This window comes from Prunus mume, linkage group LG2 (genome assembly GCF_029339155.1).
Source record: "Prunus mume cultivar Tortuosa linkage group LG2, ASM2933915v1, whole genome shotgun sequence".
Lineage (NCBI taxonomy): Eukaryota > Viridiplantae > Streptophyta > Magnoliopsida > Rosales > Rosaceae > Prunus > Prunus mume.
This window is the reverse complement of record NC_142699.1, coordinates 25567719-25592000: the sequence shown is the minus strand read 5'-3', so window position 1 is coordinate 25592000 and position 24282 is coordinate 25567719. Positions and strand designations below refer to the sequence as shown.

The 24282-nt window shown below is 39.3% G+C and overlaps 4 protein-coding genes across 4 annotated transcripts; all 4 read left to right on the top strand.

Moving 5' to 3' along the window:
• Positions 1-344: 344 nt before the first annotated feature.
• LOC103324315 (polyketide synthase 5-like) lies at positions 345-2198 on the top strand. Its single transcript, XM_008226358.2, has 2 exons — positions 345-619; positions 906-2198. The coding sequence occupies exons 1-2, from the start codon at positions 442-444 to the stop codon at positions 1901-1903; spliced, it is 1176 nt and encodes a 391-aa protein (XP_008224580.2). The 5' UTR covers positions 345-441; the 3' UTR covers positions 1904-2198.
• A 2498-nt stretch (positions 2199-4696) lies between these two features.
• LOC103324314 (polyketide synthase 5) lies at positions 4697-6738 on the top strand. Its single transcript, XM_008226357.3, has 2 exons — positions 4697-4973; positions 5499-6738. Exons 1-2 carry the CDS (start codon positions 4796-4798, stop codon positions 6494-6496), a joined length of 1176 nt encoding a protein of 391 aa, XP_008224579.2. The 5' UTR covers positions 4697-4795; the 3' UTR covers positions 6497-6738.
• Positions 6739-11504: 4766 nt separating this feature from the next.
• On the top strand, positions 11505-13714 carry LOC103324313 (polyketide synthase 5). Its single transcript, XM_008226356.3, has 2 exons — positions 11505-11792; positions 12439-13714. Exons 1-2 carry the CDS (start codon positions 11615-11617, stop codon positions 13434-13436), a joined length of 1176 nt encoding a protein of 391 aa, XP_008224578.2. The 5' UTR covers positions 11505-11614; the 3' UTR covers positions 13437-13714.
• A 3142-nt stretch (positions 13715-16856) lies between these two features.
• On the top strand, positions 16857-23014 carry LOC103324312 (Ankyrin repeat family protein). Its single transcript, XM_008226354.3, has 3 exons — positions 16857-17261; positions 17634-19282; positions 22223-23014. Exons 2-3 carry the CDS (start codon positions 17663-17665, stop codon positions 22562-22564), a joined length of 1962 nt encoding a protein of 653 aa, XP_008224576.1. The 5' UTR covers positions 16857-17261; positions 17634-17662; the 3' UTR covers positions 22565-23014.
• The last annotated feature ends 1268 nt before the right edge of the window (positions 23015-24282 follow it).

The following is a 24282-nucleotide window of genomic DNA, read 5'->3' as shown; positions in this document are numbered from 1 at the left end:
ATCAAAACCAATCCTACCAGTCGGATCAGAAACAACAGAAACAATAAATTCTACTTGGACTATGAAAACATGTTACTGAGAGCGCCCTAAATTGAATTGAATGAAAAGATGTTGATGATACTTTCCTGCCCTTTGGTTTGTTAGGTAAGACGAGAGAACATACGCATTCCAAATCATGCAGATTTTAGTAGGCAACACACACCACACAGAAATGCACGTGCCAGCAAGGCCCTTCCGTCCTTTGGTGGTTAAGCCCTTCTAACCCAGGAATTGGTCAGGCACGTGATACCTAGCTACCTCTCTTTCACCGTTTTATATAAATATAACCGCTTCTCTTAACATTTTCTCAAACTTACTTACCATTACAACTGTAAACACACAACACCACCACAACCACAACCAGCTCCCAGCCTCCTTGACCTTTCTTGACGATCGGAGAAAATGGTGACCGTCGAGGAAGTTCGCAAGGCTCAGCGGGCAGAGGGTCCGGCCACAGTCTTGGCCATTGGGACTGCAACTCCTCCCAATTGTGTTGATCAGGCCACCTACCCTGACTACTACTTCCGTATCACCAACAGTCAGCACAAAACTGAGCTCAAAGAAAAATTCCAGCGCATGTGTAAGTACCAATATCTTCTCCTTTTTTTTTTTTTTGAATACATGTTCCAGATATATATATACTTTGCTAGTCATTACTGCAAGGTGTTTTTAATTTGAACGTACTGTAATATATATGGTTTAGCCTTTATGCATGATATAGTTCCATATCTGTGAATATAACAAAATGGGAATTCATTTTGTTCAGTCATCAAAGTGGCAAACAATCTTTTCTTTTGACTTTTTTATCTGTGTTCAAATGGAGTGAAACATTAGGGAAGTAACTTTTCTGTTTATGCTTTTCTCAGGTGACAAATCTATGATCAAGAAGCGTTACATGTACTTGACTGAAGAAATTCTAAAAGAGAACCCAACTATGTGTGAGTACATGGCACCTTCCCTTGATGCCAGGCAGGACATGGTAGTTGTTGAAATTCCAAAACTCGGCAAAGAAGCTGCCACCAAGGCCATTAAGGAATGGGGCCAGCCCAAGTCCAAAATTACCCATTTGGTCTTTTGCACCACCAGTGGTGTGGACATGCCTGGGGCGGACTACCAGCTCACCAAGCTCTTGGGCCTACGCTCATCCGTCAAGCGCCTCATGATGTACCAACAGGGATGTTTTGCCGGCGGCACGGTGCTCCGGTTGGCCAAGGACTTGGCCGAGAACAACAGGGGTGCCCGTGTTCTCGTTGTGTGCTCGGAGATCACAGCGGTCACCTTCCGTGGGCCCAATGATACCCACCTTGACAGTTTAGTGGGCCAGGCCTTATTTGGTGATGGTGCAGCAGCTATTATTGTGGGTGCGGACCCAATTCCCGAGATCGAGAAGCCCCTGTTTGAAGTGGTGTCAGCAGCCCAAACCATCCTTCCCGACAGTGATGGAGCCATCGACGGACATCTCCGTGAAGTTGGGCTTACATTTCATCTGCTCAAGGATGTTCCCGGGCTTATTTCGAAGAACATCGAGAAGAGTCTGAACGAGGCCTTCCAACCTTTGGGCATCTCGGATTGGAACTCACTATTCTGGATTGCACACCCAGGTGGCCCAGCAATTCTTGACCAAGTAGAGTCCAAATTAGCCCTGAAGCCTGAGAAATTAGAGGCGACAAGACACATACTATCTGAGTACGGAAACATGTCCAGTGCCTGTGTGCTATTTATTTTGGATGAGGTAAGGAAGAGGGCTACCAAGAAAGGACTAAAAACCACAGGAGATGGACTGGATTGGGGTGTGCTGTTTGGGTTTGGACCAGGACTCACTGTTGAGACCGTGGTGCTTCACAGCGTGGGCCTGAATGCTTGAAGCCATCATCAGCAACATCCGTGTTGTTGAATTTTATGCATCTGCTTCGTTGGTGTATTATGGATTGCTTCTACTTTTCTGGCTAGTTTTCTGTGTTTTTGGATTTATTTTTTTAGTTGTGGGCAATGGGCATCATGGGGTACACTATAGTGCAGTGGTTGTGTTTACTTTCATGCTGCTTAGCTTACCACATCGGTGTTTCTGACCGAAAAAAAAAGCTTACTACATCGGCGAAGACAAAAAGGAACTATGTAACGACTTACATATTGATGAATAATATATATGTTTCAAGCAATTCATGCCATACTAATGTTTTATATTGTAGCCACTTGAACTTCTTCTGATAAATGATTGTAGCCAAAGGAGAGGCTATATAAGTTAACATGTAGTAAAAAATGATTTCAGATTCAAGTAATTTTTTACTGATAATATCTCTTTGTAACTCACTTGATTATTTTTCATGAATAGGATCAGATTTTAAAACATACTCAATATGGAATGGCCTTGATAATTTCATGATTCCAAAACCTTCGTTTAACGTTATTATCTAGAGCACTCTGTCTTTTGCAGTCGATAATTAATAGATCACTGGAAGACAATGAGCAAATAATTACGTATACCAAAACAAATACAAGAAAAAGAAATATCTATGATGCACACGTATGTATACAACAAGTTAACATGTAGTCAGAATTAGTCACCATCCAATCGACAGTCTACTTTGAAAATGACATGTATGTAAGAAATAAAAACTATATTGGGAACTCGAGTATACATTTCCAAACAGAACACGTTTTCTCTCATGCCTTACATGTCGGTTTTGTGGCCCCTGACGGTCAAATCGTTGATGCCTTTTCTAAAGGGACAAATGTTTGGCTCCTTACGCAAGATGTAGACTTCTTAAAATGCGATACGTGTTTGGCTCTTGACACAAGATGTAGTCTTCTTAAAACACGACACGTATTTTTTTTTTTCTTCACTGACTCTCCCTCTCTCTCTCTTCTCGCCCACTCTCATCACTCAAACACTACGTATTAATTTCTCTCTTTTTTAATTTTTAATTTTATTGAGTTATTTATTGGGGAGTTCTAGAAATTTTGGGAATGGTGAAAGAACAAGGTACAACTTGGGGGATAAAAAATTTCCCCAGTATCACTATCTCGCCTCCAGATCTGAGTTGCACGGAAAGTGATGGAGAGATAATAGAAGATAGAGCATGGGAGGAGAGGAGAGGCGAGTAGGTGAGAAGAGGGAGAAAGAGAGAGAGACAGTGAAAGTAAAAAAACAAGTGTTATTTTGTAAGAGGCCACATCTTGTGTTAATGCGGAAATCAGAAGCCAAGCATTGTCCTTTCTAAAGGGTAGTCCTTGCCTCGTTCTTTATCTCCAAACTTGGTGTTGTTCTCTCCCATTTACTTTGTTGCGGGGGTGATAAACTAACGTATCCAATTATAATTAGGGTGCTGCGCAGAGTTCGATATACCAGCTCTCTTGTGCTTGAAAATGCAGCAAAATAACTTCTCGATGATGATGGAAGTTTAAGAGGGGATAATGAAGATGAATCCTTATCATTACCATGGAAAACTAGACTACAATTACCCTTCATTGCGAGGACTGGGGATGGTTGTGGTCTTGATTATATCATTGATTGTAATTGATTGTAAATTTATTTACTTACCAAATGTATCCAACGAGTAATTATACACAGGGGTAAAGTGCCCAAAACCTCCCTGAAATATAACGCTTGTCGAAATGTCTATCATAAATTATTTTTTCAGTCAATTTAGTCATTGTAATAAATTTTATCGCCAATTTAACACCTACCGTCAAGTTTCTACACTTCCATCCATTTTTCCGTCAATTATAAAGGTAAGCTTGTCATTTTACAAAGTAAAATATTAAAAAATATATATGAAAAATGTGAAAACAAAAACAAACAAAACATGCCCTCAGCGTGGCCTCATCTTCATGGTCCACAGCTACGACAACGAAATCTGCTGGACCTTCCAAGCCACCCCAATTTTCCTTGCCCAATAGGGTTTCGCCTGCTTCACTCTCGACCTCGAAGGCCACAGCCAATCCCACGGCCTCAGGGCCTTCGTCCCCGGCGTCCATCTCGTGGTCCAAGACTGCCTCGCTTTCTTCACCTTGATCAAATGGATTCAAATTCAAGTTTTATATATGAAATTTCGACCATAGTCAGATTATCATCATAATCCATCTTTGGAAAGAAAAAAAAAATCATTGAATTTAACATCATGGTGAGCTATATATAGCTAATTTATGTCGTCAAATGAATTTTAGAGTATTTTTTAGTAAACATACATCTTTTTCTTTTCTATATTCGGGTTCATATCCAACTAAGCACCCATTGTGTGTCACTATGCCAACCACGATACCACTACAAATTGTTGTTATTATTTTCCATTTTCAAATTTATATTTATCAAAACCAATATTCCAACCCGTTGGATAAAAAAAAAACAAGAAAATAATATAATTTGGGACTACATGATTAAATCCTGCATTCACCGACTTATTGAATTGATAATAAATTAAATGAAAGTTGTTGATGATATTTTGGTTTGTTAGGTACAACGTGAGAACAAGCACATTCCAAATCATGCAGATGTTTCTAGGCAGCACATACCACACAAAAATGCACGTGCCAGCAAGGCCCTTTTAGCCTTAGGTTGTTGAGCATTTACCTTTCTAATAAAGGAATTGGTCAGGCACGTGATACGTAGCTAGCTACCTCTGTTTCACTTATTTTATAAATACAACCGCTTCTCTTAACATTTTCTCAGACTTACCATTGCAACTGTAAACGCACAACACCACCACAACCACAACCAGCTCCTAGCCTCCTTGATCTTTCTTGACGACCGGAGAAAATGGTGACTGTCGAGGAAGTTCGTAAGGCTCAGCGGGCAGAGGGTCCGGCCACAGTCTTGGCCATTGGGACAGCAACTCCTCCCAATTGTATTGAGCAGGCTACCTACCCTGACTACTACTTTCGTATTACCAACAGTGAGCACAAAGTTGAGCTCAAGGAAAAATTCCAGCGCATGTGTAAGTACCAAAATCTTCTCCTTTTTTTTTTTCCTTCTTATCTTTCTTTGAACATGATCCGTAGGCAATTCCTTGTTTAATTCCAGGAAAAAGGATATCATTTATATCTGCAAGGCGTTTGATAAATTTTCACTTTTTTTATTTTGGATATATGCATGGCTCAGCCCTCGTGCATGATATCTGTGATGTGAAAATGACAAAATGGGAATTCAGAAAAAACATTACGAGAATTTGAATACAAACAAAACAAATGTCACAATTATTATTTTCCTTTCATGTGATAGTGAGTTGCTTTAATTTCATATCGTACTCAGCGTCTGCAGCAGTTAGGTGTACCATTTTAATGCAAGGTTCAAGTACTTTCTGGCATGATGAACATAGTAATTGGGAAAAGGACACCACCAATTGAAACAGCCTTTGCAGCAGCAGTGGGCCATTTTAAAGCTGCAAACAAATTAGTTATAAATCGTAGTCATGCGCAGTCCTCAAGACGAGCGTAACTTTTCTGTTTATGCTTTTTTTCAGGTGACAAATCAATGATCAAGAAGCGTTACATGTACTTGACTGAAGACATTCTAAAAGAGAACCCAAGTATGTGCGAGTACATGGCACCTTCCCTCGATGCCAGGCAGGACATGGTGGTTGTTGAAATTCCTAAACTTGGCAAAGAAGCTGCCACCAAGGCCATTAAGGAATGGGGCCAACCCAAGTCCAAAATTACCCATTTGGTCTTTTGCACCACCAGTGGTGTGGACATGCCTGGGGCCGACTATCAGCTCACTAAGCTCCTGGGCCTCCGCCCGTCCGTCAAGCGCCTCATGATGTACCAACAAGGGTGTTTCGCTGGCGGGACGGTGCTCCGGTTGGCCAAGGACTTGGCCGAGAACAACAGGGGTGCCCGTGTTCTCGTTGTGTGCTCGGAGATCACAGCGGTCACCTTCCGTGGGCCCAATGATACCCACCTTGACAGTTTAGTCGGCCAGGCCTTATTTGGTGATGGTGCAGCAGCTATTATTGTGGGTGCGGATCCAATTCCCGAGATCGAGAAGCCCCTGTTTGAAGTGGTGTCAGCAGCCCAAACCATCCTTCCCGACAGTGATGGAGCCATCGACGGACATCTCCGTGAAGTTGGGCTTACATTTCATCTGCTCAAGGATGTTCCCGGGCTTATTTCGAAGAACATCGAGAAGAGTCTGAACGAGGCCTTCCAACCTTTGGGCATCTCGGATTGGAACTCACTATTCTGGATTGCACACCCAGGTGGCCCAGCAATTCTGGACCAGGTAGAGTCCAAATTAGCCTTGAAGCCTGAGAAATTAGAGGCGACAAGACACATACTATCAGAGTACGGAAACATGTCGAGTGCTTGTGTGCTGTTTATTTTGGATGAGGTTAGGAAGAGGGCTGCCGAGAAAGGACTAAAAACCACCGGAGATGGGCTGGATTGGGGTGTGCTATTCGGGTTTGGCCCTGGGCTCACTGTGGAAACCGTCGTGCTTCACAGTGTGGGTTTGAATGCTTGAAGCCGTGAACATCATCACTGTTGATTCATTTCGCATGCTTTCTTCTATATGTATTGGCTCCACTTTTTCTTTGGTTTTTCGGATTTATTTTCTTCTTTTTAATTTTTCTCCTCTTTAAAATCTAAGTGGGCGTCATGGGGTGAACTTTGGTACAATGGCTGTGTTTACTACGTTCATGAAGACAAAGGGGACCCTGTATTGATGAATAATTAATATATTTATTCCATGATTTTCCCTTTATATATTTTTATAATTGCTTAGCTACTCTTCAATGCTTGAGACCACAGTTTATGTTATTAAAAAACCGAGCAGACAAACAAATACTATTAATCTTCGCATCTCACCTAATTGTAGACAGTTTTGCCCTCAATATTGACGGAGAGGTGGATGAAATGTTAGGAAATTTGGCGAAAAAGTTCATGGAAAATCGAAAATTAGGTGATAGTTTGGGGGGCAATTCGGCATTTTATTCATTACTTTAATGTCATAGTGTAGTCTAATTTACAAAGAGGAAATCAAACTCGGGTGTAAATAGACGAACAGTTTTAACCCACCTCAGCAAAACTTGTAGCCTTTGTGCGGATGTAATTGTCCACAACGACTTGACTCCATTTTCTTTTTCATAGTGGCTAATCAAATTGGTACCAATACCAAATCCTTATGTGTGGCACCTTAAGGCAGAGAAATTAAAGAGCTCAGTACTGTATAGTAATAGTACAGATTCTGATAGAAGCTAGAGGCTGGAACTGAATGCGGAGAACGAATGTTTGGCCTGTGTGTGGAGGCAATTAAGAAGAAGTCCACGTCATGTCTAATTTGGAGGGGCCATAGATGTGGCTCATCACGTGTTTGCATGCATTGCACATGTTAAGCATGTTTTACTCACTAATCAAAACATTGAAAACATATCTACGGTTGTTGTTCTAGGACAAATCCAATCCAAGTAATTAGCTGGACTGGATTGATTCATTCATTAATTTCATATAAAAGTCACAAGTGGAATAATGAACATAAATAAACATAAGCTTTATGTTTGTCCTCAACGAACGCCGGTCTGCGAGGGAATCCCAAGCTACCACACTTCTTAATCTTTCTTTCGTAATTTAATTATTTGGGGTCATGCAGTCATCCAACTTTTGTGTCACTCGCCTCCCTCCCCGCCCAAATTATTGCTCACACCCTTTTTCAAAAACATATTGTACCCATCGGATACACAACAGTCAACAAGAAAAAATAAAAACAACGGTTGACTTTCAAAACTAACAAAAGTTTACCTCCCTTAGAGCATCCACAGTGGGGGGATGTAAATTCGAAGTGTAAAGCCACTTTACATTCCCTTTACACCTCCGAGGGTGTGAATATGTTTTTTGCTTCAATGAAGAGGTGTAAATTCGGGGTTGTAGTTGTGGGTCCCAGCCTTTTATGTTGACTTTTCTTCATTTTTCTTCTCTTTTCTCGGGTGGGTCCCGCCTGTAAGGGATGTAAAAATAGATGTAAATATATATTTTATTTTACATCCCTATGGTGGTGATGTATATTTACATCTATGTACATCTCCTCATTGGAGACGATTCCGGTGACTCGGGGTGTATATTTAACATACACCTTCATATACATCTTCCCACTATGGATGCTCTTAGTATAAACATGCCATTTTTTAGGTTTCTTTATTCTATTACTCTTGAAACTTCGGTCAAATCTTATTTTACCTTACAAAATTAAAGTGGCTCACTTAACCCCATTTATCGTGGTTTTGTGTTCTACTTTACATCCCACCATTAACGTCATCCAAAAGACTGTAAAAAATGCTGATGTGACAGGGTCATTATAGTAAAAGCACATATGGTGGCCAATTACTGAGCATGGTCAGCATCCTACATGGCAAAGTGAACCCCACATGATTTTAAAATCGAAATCTAAGCAGCTCAAGGGGTCAAGTGGACCCCAATGAACAATCTGCTCTCTTCTTCTTCGATAAAAAGGTTTTTGAACCTAGAAAAAAAAATGTTACTTACCACCATTTCGAGGATTGAAGGTTCTATACTGAGAGAAATTTTTTTAAATTTTTTCTTGCATTAAAGGGTGTGAAGATGAGGCACGAACCTCCACAAGGAGAAGAGTTGGTCATTGTTACACTTTATTGCTACTGTGAGAGGCTTGCTCGGATGCAGACTTTTTGGACAGAGTCCAACCCACTTTGGACTTTCTTTGTGTGTCCAAAGTCAGAGGTAGGTTTTGGACTTGCTATTTCATCGAAATTTGGACAATAAATTGCGAGAATGTGATGGAACTTTTGTTTGAATGTGGAGGGGAAAAAATAGTTGTGGTTTTTTTTTAGGTATGGGTTGATATTGAAATGCCTCCCCGTGAGAGAGCTTTGATAGCTTGGCTGCCGAGGACTATGAGAGAAGTTGAAGATCAGATTGGGCGCATGAGAGCAAGAGAGAAGAAATTGTGGATTGCTATGTTTATAGCCTCTTCATCATCCTTATCATCCTCATCCTGCTCACACGTACCATCATAACCAGATTGTTCATCACTCTCATCTTCATGTTTAGATTCAGCAGTTAGGTTTCTTACAATATGTTCCATCTCCTTTCAAGCCACTGTAGTTTCATCCACATTAATAATAGTTGGGTGTTCCAAGTAAATTACAATCACTCTTTCAAAGCTAGGAGGCACCAAATAACACAATTAAAGTAGTTGAGCATCACTATATATACACACTTCCTTACCATTTTGTATCCATGTCAAAACCACTTAGTCATGGTAGCCAAGCTCTTTTGCATACTCATATATCTCTAACAAATTTATGTAGTTCAGAAGACACCAATCCAAATAATCAACAGACCCTCCCACATAAAACCACCACTCATTAAGGTTTGGGGACTTTACCATTCTACCTCCATGGTGCACTTCAAATTTGACTATCCTTTGTCATCTGCACAACAGAACGTAAAAAATGCATTTTGACCACTGCTTAGTCATTTATACAGTTTTAAAAGGGCAACACAATCACCAAACTACCAGTAAACAGACATCGAGCACTAATAGAACCTTTAAACAACTAGTAAACATGAAAACATAACAGCAAGACGTAATGGACCACAACAATTTTTAATTCTAGACTTTTCAAACTCAACGTCTTTGGATCCAACCCAACAAAGCAAGCAGACAATAAAGAAGCTTAAACCTAGACCACACTCTATAAATCTCTCGCTTTCATCGATTCTATTTCAGAAGAGAAAGGCCATTTACCATACTCAGGTTGAGAACCTCCTTTCTTTTTAGGCACCGTCATTGTTCTCTTCAATCTCTTTAATATTCGTGCTTCTTGCAAGATTTCAATTCTTCTGATTTTTCTACAATATTCGCTCATTCTCATATTTTCGAATCTCTCTCTCTCTGTGATTATACACTCTAAACCCTAATCCCTAAATTTTTTCGATTGAGAAGCTTCTTCTTCTGGCCAAATCTACGAACTTAGAAGCTTAGATTTCGATTTTAAATGCATATCGGGTCCATTTTGCCACGTAGGATGCTGACTATGCTCAGCAATTGGCCATCGTTTGTGCTTTTGCCATAATGATCTTGCCGCGTCAGCATTTTTTACAATCTTTTGGATGACATTAGTAGTGGGAGGGATTTTTTTAGGGGGTGATGAGGGGAGGATGGGGGTTCCCTCTAATTGTTACTATAGTGGAACCTCGTTAGTCCAATGACCTGTCCCTTATGTATAGATATACTTACCTAGTTCTCTGTCTTCAGTTATAGTCATTTTGTACATAGTTCTCTCTTTCTTTCAACAAAAATTTCACCCCTCTACCTCAAAAAATAAATTAAAAAAAGTACCCCCTGAATTGGTACTCAGAACCTCCATGAGATGACAAAGCAAAGTGAGCAAATTTGTCAGCCACTCCATTTCCTTTCCGATAATGGAGGGAAGAACTGTTGTGCACATGGTTTTTCAAGTGTATTTTGAGTTACAAAAATATCACATTTGTGGCATATTGATATCCCATTAAATAACAAATTTGTTCGAACTTCTTTTAAAATGATGCATTTAGCCAAAATCTGCAATAAGGATGGAATTTTGATCACTCACAATCACTCAACACATTGAGTGAGAAAGCATATATAGTTTGTTAGAATTCGAAGTTTAAGTGTCTGGACTTTGAATATTGATAGTTGTATCCTGGAGGCAAACGCCTAAAGAAATACAAGATCCATATGTAAGGAGTGAATTTCTGTGTGTGAATATTGGACATTGCATATGCAAACCTCGATCATACTTGAAGTGAGTTATTTAAACTCCTTCATTTACTTTGATTCTATGAATTGAATTGTTAATTACTTTTGTTATTATAAAGTTCAGTATCTGATTTATAATTTCTGTTATCATATATTCACATATAGATTGTTTCCAATAAATTTGAGAAAGTTGTTCATTATTGTCCTATATTCTTTTATCAGCGTGACTTTATTACTAATTTTGAATCAGTTATTATCCTCAACGTAACTATTGAAAACGCCAGAATTTAAAGCCCCTACTTCATTCATCATGGATGACGTTTTGTCTCAAATAGTTTCAATGTTATAGATATACGTATTTTTCATGTAATGCGGGCTAAGACCAATTCAATATTCTCACGTATGGCTTTGATGGCTTCCATGATCCGCCTAGTCGCATGGCCCGAACCAGACATTTTTCATGCCTAGCTACTTAAATTTTGTGTCAGCTGCAAAGTGATCATACGTAGGATAGAAATAGATTTCACAGGTTGGTGATGCGAATGTTTGATGGGCAAAGCAGCCACGCCAAACTCAGAAGACACACACGTGCCAGCCGGCTCTCTAAACTCTAAAACCTAAAAAGCTTAAAGTTGGTTGAGGAGGGTGCTTCCACCGAGGCATTGGTCAAGCACGTGATTCTCAGCTACCCCTCTTCTCTCTTCAGGCCTCTTTTCCTTCTTTTCCTCCTCATTATATAAATACAACCATTTGTCTCAGCATTTTGTCACACCCTCTCCCTCTCTCTCCACTGCGTCTGCAACAACTATACAACCTCTCTCTCTCTCTTTCTGTGATATATCTTTTGTTTGAGTTGATCAGTTGAAAATGGTGACCGTGGAGGAAGTTCGCAAGGCTCAAAGGGCTGAGGGTCCTGCTACTGTGTTGGCCATTGGGACAGCAACTCCTCCCAATTGTGTTGATCAGGCCACCTATCCTGACTACTACTTTCGTATCACCAACAGTGAGCACAAAGCTGAGCTTAAAGAAAAATTCCAGCGCATGTGTAAGTAGTAATTGTTTTCACTCTTTTTTCTTTCTCTTCTGATCTACATTCGTTATTCTTTTTCTTGTTTTTCTTTCATCAGAATTTTTTTAAAAATTTGGATCATGTTTGTTCTGTGTGTTGCCCCCAAAAATAAAAATAAAACACAGAATTTTGGGTAGATTTCAGCAAATTGGACGCCATTTTATATACACTTTGTTTTTCATGATTTCAAAGGTGTTTGATAATTTTTCCCTTAATTTGTCATTTATGCATGAACATGATGTGGTTTCATATTTGTGGGGTTTGAATTCAATAAATTGGTTTTTTTGTTTTTTGTTTTGGGTGCAACGTAAATAGAACATGGAATTTGAGGTGGGTTAGGTCACTTAGGTTAGGTTGGGGGAGAACATTAAATATTTACAAGGTCCACCAAATGGAGAAATGTCTCTCTGTCTCTCTCCTCATTGAGGGTTGGGTTTGGGGTAGGGGACTAAGGGGAGGTTGAGTTGGATGCGCACAAGTCAATTTCAATTTCAAAAACTCCATCGCTGTGCCAAAAACAGTAAAAAAAAGAGGCTACAAATTTGCGTATCGCCTCGCCACTGGATTTCATTTTTCAGCACTTGTGATTGTGTGGTAACTTTTCTGTTTATGCTTCTTTCAGGTGACAAATCTATGATCAAGAAGCGTTACATGTACTTGACTGAAGAAATTCTAAAAGAGAACCCAACTATGTGTGAGTACATGGCACCTTCCCTTGATGCCAGGCAGGACATGGTGGTTGTTGAAATTCCAAAACTCGGCAAAGAAGCTGCCACCAAGGCCATTAAGGAATGGGGCCAATCCAAGTCCAAAATTACCCATTTGGTCTTTTGCACCACCAGTGGTGTGGACATGCCTGGGGCCGACTATCAGCTCACCAAGCTCTTGGGCCTCCGCCCGTCCGTCAAGCGCCTCATGATGTACCAACAAGGGTGTTTCGCTGGCGGCACGGTGCTCCGGTTGGCCAAGGACTTGGCCGAGAACAACAAGGGTGCTCGTGTTCTTGTTGTGTGCTCGGAGATCACCGCGGTCACCTTCCGTGGGCCCAGTGACACCCACCTTGACAGTTTAGTGGGCCAGGCCTTATTTGGTGATGGTGCAGCAGCTATTATTGTGGGTGCGGATCCAATTCCCGATATCGAGAAGCCCCTGTTTGAAGTGGTGTCAGCAGCCCAAACCATCCTTCCCGACAGCGATGGAGCCATCGATGGGCATCTCCGTGAAGTTGGGCTTACATTTCATCTGCTCAAGGATGTTCCCGGGCTTATTTCGAAGAACATCGAGAAGAGTCTGAACGAGGCCTTCCAACCTTTGGGCATCTCTGATTGGAACTCACTTTTCTGGATTGCACATCCAGGTGGCCCAGCAATTCTGGACCAAGTAGAGTCCAAATTGGGCCTGAAGCCTGACAAATTAGAGGCCACAAGACACATACTATCTGAGTTCGGAAACATGTCCAGTGCCTGTGTGCTGTTTATTTTGGATGAGGTAAGGAAGAGGGCTGCTGAGAAAGGACTGAAAACCACAGGAGATGGACTGGATTGGGGTGTGCTGTTTGGGTTCGGGCCTGGGCTCACAGTTGAGACCGTGGTGCTTCACAGCGTGGGCTTGAATGCTTGAAGGAAGAGGAAGCTGCATCTGTCAGACTCTGCGTTGATTTGTCTGCTCTTGTTCCTAGATGTAGTTTTGGTGTGGATTGGGTTTTGTTTATTTTGAAGCTTGCGTGGGGCATGTGTCATGGGGTGAACCTTGTTGCTGCAATGGCTATGGCCTGTGTTTACTTTCACGTTGTTTATTACATTTCTGAAGACAAAGGGGGGTCTTAAATGTTCCATTTCAAATCATAATATACTTGCTTACCTACCTATTCCATAATTATATATCATATGCTTCATTTACTCCACTTGTACCACTCATATCATATGAATCACTCCTCTTCATGTTTGGACGTGATTCTATGTTTAAAACGTATTTCTAAAGTGTTCTTATGTTTACATATTCAAATGTATTTGTACCAAGATATATGTCCAGAGCTTCAAAAGTTATGAAAATTCTGCTCATAATGTCAAAATCGACCGGTCACTTGCTTCCAGGAACCTTTCCTTCAAAACTGACTAGTCGATTTTTTTTTTCTTTCTTTCCAGATTGCTCATTTGAAGGTTTTTGTCTTTTCCGATCAGTTGACCGCATAATATTTTGAAAATCTTCAACACCATGCAATTTGCATGGAACCTAGAACTTGCAAATTAGGGTGAAATCAAGATGGTGTCCTCTCAAGGCAGGCGCCCAAATCTTATAAATTTCCCTAATAATTGTAACAACAATAATTAAGTGGGTCACACTCAATCATTTTGGGTAAATATCTTACATTCGTGCACATCAACAAGTCGTCACACCCCCAATTAACGTTCAACAAGGAACCTTTCACAACAATAAACTAGTCTCCAAAGAGCTGAGTATAAACCATCTCCGCCTCTTGAAGAAAGTAACTGTTCTTTGACCCAAGAAATCATACTTTTCTCTCCATATAGTTAAGCTAACTTAGGCATTAGAAGCTCTTTGACTCACACCGCGTGTGCTCAAAGACTGAAGATTGTTTTTATCTTATGGCATGTTTACTAATTCTTAATTGGATTAGGAGGAATTGAATTGAGAAGGAGTTGGATTGAGGAGAATTAGATTCCAGATTCCTATAGAAGTTGTTTACTAAACTATATAGATTGAGAAGAGTTAGATTCTGAATTCCTATTGAAGTTGTCAATCAGTTCAAGCCCATCCTTAGAGCAAGTTATAACCCACCATCAGAGTGCCTATGTGCCCAATCGACAAATTCAAGACAATGTGATTATTGCTCATGACGTTTTCTATCACCTAAAAATGCTAAAAAAGAAGAAGTGCTTTGAAATGGCCATTAAAATGATATGAGCAAAGCTTATGACAGGGTCGAGTGGGATTTCCTTGAGGCTACTATAATTAAGATGAGATTTGACAAATGATGGGTGTCCGTGACCCCTCAATGTGTTCGATCTGTGGAGTTTTCTGTGATTATTAATGGCAGCCCAGGCAAGCGTTTTCACCCCACAAGAGGCCTAAGGCAAGGTGACCCCTTATCCCCTTACCTCTTCATTATTGTTAGTGAGGCCCTATCTACAATGATCAAAGAAGTGTGTACAACTGGCTATATCCAAGGTATCAAGCTTAGCAGGAATGGACCCTGATTTCTCATATCTTTTTCGCTGACGACTCTCTTATGTTTATGAGAGCTAGTAGGGAAAATTGATCTAATATGTTGGCTGTCCTAAGGTGTTACTGCTTAGCCTCTGGCCAGCTGCTTAACACTGATAAGTCTTGTTGTTCTTTAGCACTAATTCTCCCATTGATGTCAAGAATAGTATTTGTGAGTTGTTGGGAATGGCACTTGTGGAGAATCTTGGGGTGTACTTAGGGTTGCCGACCGTTTGGGGAAAATCTAAAAAGGGAGCTTTGAAATATGTAAAAGATTGTATTCTTGGCAAATTGCAGGTCTGGAAGCAACTCCTTCTCTCTCAAGCTGGAAAAGAGGTCCTAGTTAAAGCAGTTGTTCAGGCTACTCCAGGAATTAGAGTACCACCTCTCACCCAAGAATTAAATTCCTCCAAAATCAGGAATTCAATTCCTAATTTTGTGTGGGCTCCACTTACTTTTTAATTCATTGATGTGAAGTAAACGCAAGAATCCTCTAAAGTGGAATTCAATTCCTGATGAGAATTCTAATGCTTGATTAGTAAACACACCTTTAGTTTCATAGTGCAAAGGTCTTTCAGAGTACGTATGAATTCATTCCCCACAACTGTTATTTTTGAAATTGTATTTGACCCTTAACTTCTTAAAATTGAAATCCAGCCTTGTTTAAAAAAAAAAAAAGTTGAAAACTCCTCTTGTTTCTAGACCACGTCTTGAAATTGTCCGTTTGATATCCCATGTGTGCCACTGAACTGGTTGTTCTAGGCACATAAGATAGAGAAGACCCTGTAGCTGCTACAACAAGAATTGACACCCAATTGAAGAATCAACATCCAATCCAATTACAATTGGATTTGCCATATTATCATCCAATCCAATCCGATCCATTTATAATAAATGAACTCTCTATAAATTTACATATATAATTCTTGCAACGGAAACCACAATTTGAGGCAGAAATATCCAAATTGACTACAAAGCTGCTGGAGAAACAAGTGAGGGGGAAGTTGGATGGTTGTGGGAATGGCATGTGTAATCTATTGTAACTTAGCTTTAGAACCAATAAAAACATGCCAAGTGGCTAAAAACAATTGAGTTGATTTCTTTTTAAAAATTCAAATTTATGTGCCATAGAGATTCGAACCTGAGCCTTTTCCATTGGACTAGACCTCGTTAGCGAATTGATTTGGTTTTAATTGGTTTTCAATATCCAAAATCAACATTCAATCCAATTAAATGGGATTTCTGCAATAGGCATCCAATGAATGCAATCCAAAATTCATTTGGATGGGTTTGAATTGGATTTTGTATTTTACCGTTGAAAAACCCTATTGAATTCTTCTGTAACAGAAAAATAAACCTCAGATTTGGAACTTTATAACATTATTAAATAATGATAAATGAACATTTAATGAAATTTTATTTTATTACTAAAAGTGGACGAAAATAATAGGACGAATGGGGAAGCAGGTTCCCTCCTTGTTCGTGGTCACATGCTGCCTTCCTGTTTTGGACCCTCATCTCATCAGCCTCTCTCTTGTTCCGACCTCTATAATTTCCGGGACTTGGCAATCCTTCTTTCTTATCTATGTTTACATAGTAAGAGGTCAAATTGAAAAAACAATTAAAATGAAAATGATGTCTCTCCTCCAGCTCTCCTCTTGTTTTTGTTCCTCCTATAACAAAACATCTTGGTCTCAGACCTCCCTCCCAATTCCTACTTTTCCCATTTCCTGTTTACTTTTGTGAGGTAAACTCTTTCCACTCCCTTTCTCCAAAATGGGGTTTTCTTTCTGTACATCACTTTGATTCCTCCTTCGTTATTCCTTTTCCATACAAACAGTTCTTTGCTTTGCTTGGGTGGTGGGGTTTTGTTGCTTTCTTGTATTCCTTTTCTGATTTTTTTTCCCTTTTACTTTTCTTGTTCTCCCCAGATTCTTGCTCTCTCTCTCTCTCTCTCTCTCTCTCTTTTATTCTTCTTAATAACTTGTAGAAATATAATAGCATTTTGTTTCACTCTCCCACATGCATGTTCTTGGGTTTGTCTGATCTGGATTGGATCACAAGGATAGCTTAGCTTCTTCTTTTTTCTTTTAACTTGCAGAGAGAGAGAGAGAGAGAGAGAGAGAGAGTTTTGTGGTGGGGTTTAGTGCCTGAGTCTCTTTTGGTGCAATCTTGGTCTCTTTTGGGGGTCACAGAAGAACCAAAAAGAAGCAGAAGAAGGTGAGATTTCTTGGACTCTTTGATCTTCGTCTTGGGCCCACCCCATATTCTTTTCTTGGGTCTCCGGTATAAGTGTAAACGGCCTCTTTCTGTTTTCCTGTGCCATCTCTGTGTAATTTGATTTGGGTCTGATTCGTTTCTTCGAAAGATTGTTACGAATTTGTCAATTTCTTGGCCAATTATGAACTGGGTCTGTTTCATTTGTTGAATTTACTACTCAGAATAGTCAAATCGTTTCTGGGTTCTGATTATACTCTATGGCCTTTTTGAGTTCTAATTTCGGGCTGTGTTTGAAGGGATAGTGATCATCCACCTTATCTTGTTGTGTTCCAGTATTGGATCATTGATTGGGTTTTTGGTTGTGTATATTAGTTTGGGTTGGTGTTATATTCTCCTGAGGCATGGCTGGAATTGATGTTTTGAAGTATGCTCATAGCCCTGTGCACAAGGCCATAGTCATGAGGGATTATGCCAGTCTCAGGAGGATTCTTGCTGGTCTCCCCCGGCTTTGTAACCCTGCTGAGATTCGAACTGAATCAGCCTCATTAGCTGAGGAGGAGAAGGCTGATGCCATTGCTGCCGTGATTGATAGGCGAGATGTCCCGAATCGTGAGACACCTCTTCACTTGGCTGTAAAACTTGGTGACCAGACAGCTACTGAAATGCTTATGGTTGCTGGAGCGGATTGGAGCTTGCAGAATGAACATGGATGGAGTGCACTCCAAGAAGCAATTTGCAATAGAGAAGAAGCAATTTCCATGATTATAGTTAGGCACTACCAGCCACTGGCTTGGGCAAAATGGTGCAGAAGATTGCCTCGTTTAATTGGAACTATGCGGAGGATGAGGGACTTCTACATGGAAATTACATTCCACTTTGAGAGTTCTGTTATTCCTTTCATTTCAAGAATTGCCCCATCAGATACTTACAAGATCTGGAAAAGGGGTGCAAATTTGAGGGCAGATATGACATTGGCTGGTTTTGATGGTTTCAGAATTCAGCGTTCTGATCAGAGTGTTCTTTTCCTTGGTGATGGGTCTGAAGATGGTAAGGTGCCTCCCGGGTCACTTTGCATGATCTCACACAAGGATAAGGAGGTGATGAATGCTTTGGATGGTGCTGGTTCTCAAGCAACTGAAGAAGAAGTTCGGCAAGAGGTGGTTGCAATGTCTCAGACTAATATATTCAGGCCTGGGATTGATGTGACTCAGGCAGTTCTCTTACCTCAGTTGACTTGGAGGCGGCAGGAGAAAACAGAATTGGTTGGTTCATGGAGGGCCAAGGTATATGATATGCATAATGTGGTTGTCAGTATCAAATCTAGGAGGGTCCCGGGGGCTATGACAGATGATGAGTTTTTTTCAACTTGCAACGAAAATGAAACAGAAAGTGAGGAACTCAATGATATATTGACAGAGGATGAGAAGAGGCAACTTGAAATTGCACTTAAACTGGATTCGTCCGAATTGTCGAACGAGAATAGTGATGGGATGATTGAGCATCGTCATAGTTGTTATGAGCATAGGGAGATTCCTATTGAAGATGTAAGTAATGGTAGAAATGGAGAGAATAATAAGCAGGAAAAAAAAGGATGGTTTGGTGGATGGAGGAAAAGAGATACTAAAAATGAAGAGCAGAAAAAGCTTATACCCCCAAGAAGTTCTCTCTGTGTAGACGAGAAGGTGAGCGATCTGCTAGGGGATTCTCCTTCAAGAAATCAAAGCAGACCTGGAAGAAGTAATGCGGACGTTGTTATGAGGGGGGATGATCACCGGAAAGGAAGGGATATGAAGGCATCTTCCTCTACGAGTTCTGATATCAGAAATCGTCACAAGGATGCAAGCAAGGAGAACGAGTATAAGAAAGGGTTAAGGCCTATTCTCTGGCTTTCCCCAAACTTTCCTCTACAAACAGAGGAACTGTTGCCATTGCTTGATATTTTGGCAAACAAGGTTAAGGCAATCCGTCGTTTGAGGGAACTGCTTACGACCAAACTTCCAATGGGAACATTTCCTGTCAAGGTATGCCTCCCTCTGTTTATCACTTTGTTACCCTTTCTGGTTTGTGGGTTATGCTATTTCCATGTATGTTTTTTTTTTTGGTTGCTTTTCCTATTTATTCTAACTTGTTTAAAGCACATTTTTTTTCCTCTGCCTGCCTGATTCTGTTGTGTCATAAGAGTAGGATGATGTACCCTCTATTAAAGGACTGTTTAGTTTTTTTTTAGGGGTTTCGGTTTCGAGTCTTAGGCACTGTGAAAATGTTGGCATATGGGGACTCATACTAGGTCATATAAAAAAAATTAGTCATCTGTATGTTGTCCAAGAAATTGGAATCTTACCGTCTGAATGCCATCCAACCTTTGCCACACGAAAATCCTAGGTAATTTTTGTACTCATGTTTACTTGAGTCTTCAATTGTTGCTTTCATGAATGATTTGCTGCTTTCGTGCTTTTGAATTTGGTGTACATACTTTATCTTGATATTAATAAAATGATATCACAAGTGTCTTCCCTAGAGTTTCATATTTGAGCAAATAGCCCATGTAAAGGGTAGGTGATTTCTTTTCCTTGTGCCTCCCACATAGTAATAATTAGAGATTAGACTGTAAAACTTATAATTGAGTGATATGTTGCATAACGGGGTAAGCCCCTTGCAAACAGTTTGAACAGTACAGGAATCCTGTTCCAAGTCTTGCAGCTAATGACCAAAAAATGTTCTAGATTACTCAGCTAGCATAGTAGACTATTGAGCACTGACATTTACTAATATGTGTGGCTTCACACGAATTCCGTCTGGTTTCTGCCCTTTGATATTTTATTCTACTGTCTTCAATTTGAGGTGATAGGGTTCACAGAACAACTGGGGCTGATGGGACTAAGCCCTTATAAATAGTTAGAACTTTAGATCAAACCTGTTCCAAGTTTTCCAGGCACTGAGCAAAGCTTGAACTGGACTCTACTCATTTAGCATAGTTGATTATGGAGCACTGGGATTTAAAATACTCTGTGGATCCACGTGAAGTCTTTCTGGTTTCTGCCATTGAGCTCTGATTTTCTACTCCCTTCCATTTTAGCATTTAGAGTTTTTACTTAGTTGTAGGATAAATTATCCCTTGGCTTTGACTTTTGACTTTTCTTGAAATAGAGGCTCTTTCATGTAAAGTATTCTTTGGTTGGTTCTTTTTATTCAATTTCCTCCTAAACACTAGTTTTATGCACCCCCACAGTTCAATTCACAGACATATAAGCTTGAACCTGAATCTGTTTATGCGTGTATTGTTGCTGAGCTGACAGCACATGTAAGGATATACAAGAGTCTGTCGCTAACAGAATAAGTCAACTTGTATGCTCTCAAATAATTAATCGCACCAATAACAGACTAAATGAACTTATAGGTGCCCAAAAAGTTGTCTTTGCCAGACTTTTCTGCCACAAAAGAAAGTTACAAGGTCATCTCTAATAGTTCTAATATCGTGCAATGCTAACGTTGTTTAGTAAACGTTGTTGTTGTTTTGTTTAGACATGAATATTTTACTCTCAATATAATTATTGACAGATAATTTACAGACTTCTTGAACCCTATATTTTTTGTATAATGGCTTCTTTTGCTATTTGTCCGTTCAGCTTTACGACTTATAGAGTAATATTTGCACCTGAGAAAAGATCGCTTTTGTAGTTGAATTCCTAATCTTGAAGAGGTGAAATTGTACGACTTTGTCTTAATTTGGTGGAACTAGCTCCATGACCTAATGAAAAGAAAATGCAAGATAGAAAATAGGTAACTATATTTGATTAACTAAAAATAAGTAAATGTTTCTTATACTTATTATTTGCCAAAATTTTGTTTCATTTCTTTTAGGATACTCTCAACATGTATTTATACTTAAAATGTTAATCACGATAATCCCTCATCTAGAATAGTACCATAACTGTAATTGAAAACGTTGTGAGGGTCTATGAGACACGCATTATGACTGATGTTTGATTCAAGGATCCCTGTGTCTAGGTTATAATGAGTTACTATTCCATCCTCAACATTATAACAAAGATAGTTATAAGTTATGACTAATGTTGCATATATAATGAATTATTGGTGCATCATGGCCTATTGTTTTTTATTTTTCAATAATAAGAATATCTGCGTATCTTTATTATGTTATATCTGTATTCTAAACTGGTTCAGTGATTGAACCTTGGGTTTCACCCTCCACCCTTAGGTGCAAGTGGCAACTAGTTGAAAGGCCATTGGCCATGCCCACACATTTGAAATCATTAAAATGGATTTTAGTATCTCAAATCTGGAGAATTTTATGCGGGGAAAATTAGGAATGACTATTGCCTCTTCATAAGGCTTTTCTACTCTTACTTTTGAGGTTTGCTTATTTGAAATTTTAAGGCAAGCATTATTGGCACTGTATTGTGGCTTCTTACCTATTCACATATTGTTTTTTCTTTTTCCTTTCTGTTAACATTTGGATTTTCATCCAACTACTTTTAGCATGCTATGTGTCTTATTAGACTACTTAACCTTACGTACTTGAACACTCACATATTTGTATGTATTATGTAGACTAGCAAGCTTCAGTGTCTATTATTGCTATTGATAAGCCATTGCACGTCACTTTGTCTTATTTTAGTCTTGTATGTGATGGAAATTTGTGATTTGTTGTGATGGAAGAAAGATATTTATTGCAGTTTTTTTTCAGCATATGGTAAACCGATGGGAAGGCCATGTCAGCCAGTTCCGTATTAAACTTTTTGTACTTGTATTTACTTTTGGATGAGAGTCTAGAAATTTTGTTGCACAACTTTTTAAGACGTGGTGATTGTTTGGTGGGACTTCCTTTTGCTTTGCGGTTATTGATGTTGATATTTAGTGATTTCATCTAACCGTTTATTTTTATCTTGAAATCTCTCTTGAATCTATCTTCTGAGTACTCTGTGTGTGTTCAAATCTAGGTTGCTATCCCCGTGGTTCCTACTATCAGAGTAATTGTCACTTTCACAAAGCTTGAAGAATTACCTCCGACGGATGAATTCGCAACACCCCCATCAAGCCCCCCTGTTGCAGGCATAGAGAGCCCAGCTGCAATGCAATCCTCAAGTTCATCTTGGTTTCAGTGGATAAGAGCTCCTTACAACCGCCCTAGTTCGTCCGCTACTGGTTCTAGTAGTAGGATTGAAACCATCCAAGACCCATTTGCAATTCCCCCAGAATATACATGGGTTACAGTTGAGGCAAAGAAAAAGAAAATGCAGGAGAAGAACAAATCAAAGAAAGGGAAAAGTCACCACAAATGAGGTGAGGCGTGGGGAGAGACTTAAGACCCAAATGTAAAGAGGATTTAGCTCAACAAAGGAACTCAGCAAGATACCAGATAGAGAATAGTATTTCATTAATCGGTGATTTTGTGATACTACTGTAAGGAGAAAAAGAACTGATATTAGAGAAGGCTTTGGTATAGAGAAGTGAATCGTCCTTTTTATCAAGGGAAAATCTACTGAATCATTGTGGGGGTTGGGAACAAATTTAGGAAAATATTGTGATTCTTGCGACATTTGGTGGATGTTTTTACACCAGTTTGATTACTTAATTCATTTCATTTGCATATATATGGGTGTTCAACTTCACTCACAACATACTCAACAGTTAAGTGGCTGCTGTTGGAATGGGCAGGCAGCCTTGTATTCAGCTGATGAGTGCTTTGAAATAATTTTTTTTCCTCGTTTAATTTATCTGCACCTTTTGCCTTTTGTGTTCTCAACTTTTTACTCTTTGTTAATTAATCTCACACTAATTTAAGCCTAAAGAAGACAAGAATTTCTTGTACAAGTGTCCCCCTACAATGTGAGCACTGGCTGTTAGAGGCGGACACGCTCCCTATTTGGGAGGTGTCATAGGTTTGGCCTCTAACAAAATCTGTGTTTGTTTTGCTGTAGCTTGTTTTTCTTCTATTGTTGCTGTGGCTGCTTTAGTTTAGCAGTAGCTTGTTTTTCTCCAGCAAAGAAGCTGTTGGTAGCTTTACTTCTCATTTGTGGCTGTAGGTAGCCTAGTCCTATGTTTGTACTACTCTTTCGTTTGGAATGAAAGTACCCTTGACCAAAAAAAAATTGTGTTGAGGGAGGCTGCCTTTGTTTCTCTCTTTACCCAAATGGTTTATATATTTTTTCTGTTTGGAGGTGCGAAGTGGTCATAGAAAAGAGTAAAAGTAAGAAACGTGTAAATTCGTTCTAATGTAACAATCCAAATCCAAAAGCATTTAGTAACATCGAATGTAACAATCAAAGAAAGGCGGGATCATGATGTTCAGCTTTAGGCGCGCACTTGACCGTACATGCAGTGCAGCACCAACTATTGCCCTTCTGATGCCAATCCAATGAAATAGGTGTTTTGGAAATTTTGTCATCATCATCATCAATATCAACATATTATAACTGAGTCTGAGTGGGAGGAGAAGAGACATGGTTATTATTAGAGGGTGAGAGCTGAGGAGGGAGAGAGAGAAAAGAAGCTTTATTATTTGCTTTCACTAAAACTAAAGTTATTACCACAAGTAGTTTCCTCATACTTACTCAAAGTAAGCAAACTCCCTCTTTAGTTTCCTCTAATCATTTTGTTACTATGAAATTTCATATTTCATTTTATAAGGCCCGAGTTTTTTTTTCTTTTTAATGAGAAAAATGGATAAGATTTATCTCACAATGGAAGAAAAAGTATTCTCATGACCAAATATTCTTTGCTAGAGAATATCCTTTTATTATTTTTTGTTTCGAGATTAAGAATATTCTCAATATTTTATACAAGTATATCTATATATATAAAGCAAAAGCCAGAGAATGAGAATGACAACACATCAATTAAAATTAATCTAAAGTTTTCTTAACTTTTATGATTTATTGACACTTTTAATTGATGTGATTGAGAAAATGCTTTTGGTTAATATAATATGGTAAATTCACCCTTTTCATATTAAAAAAAATTAAAATTAAAAGAAAAATCAGATAATGGATCCTATTTT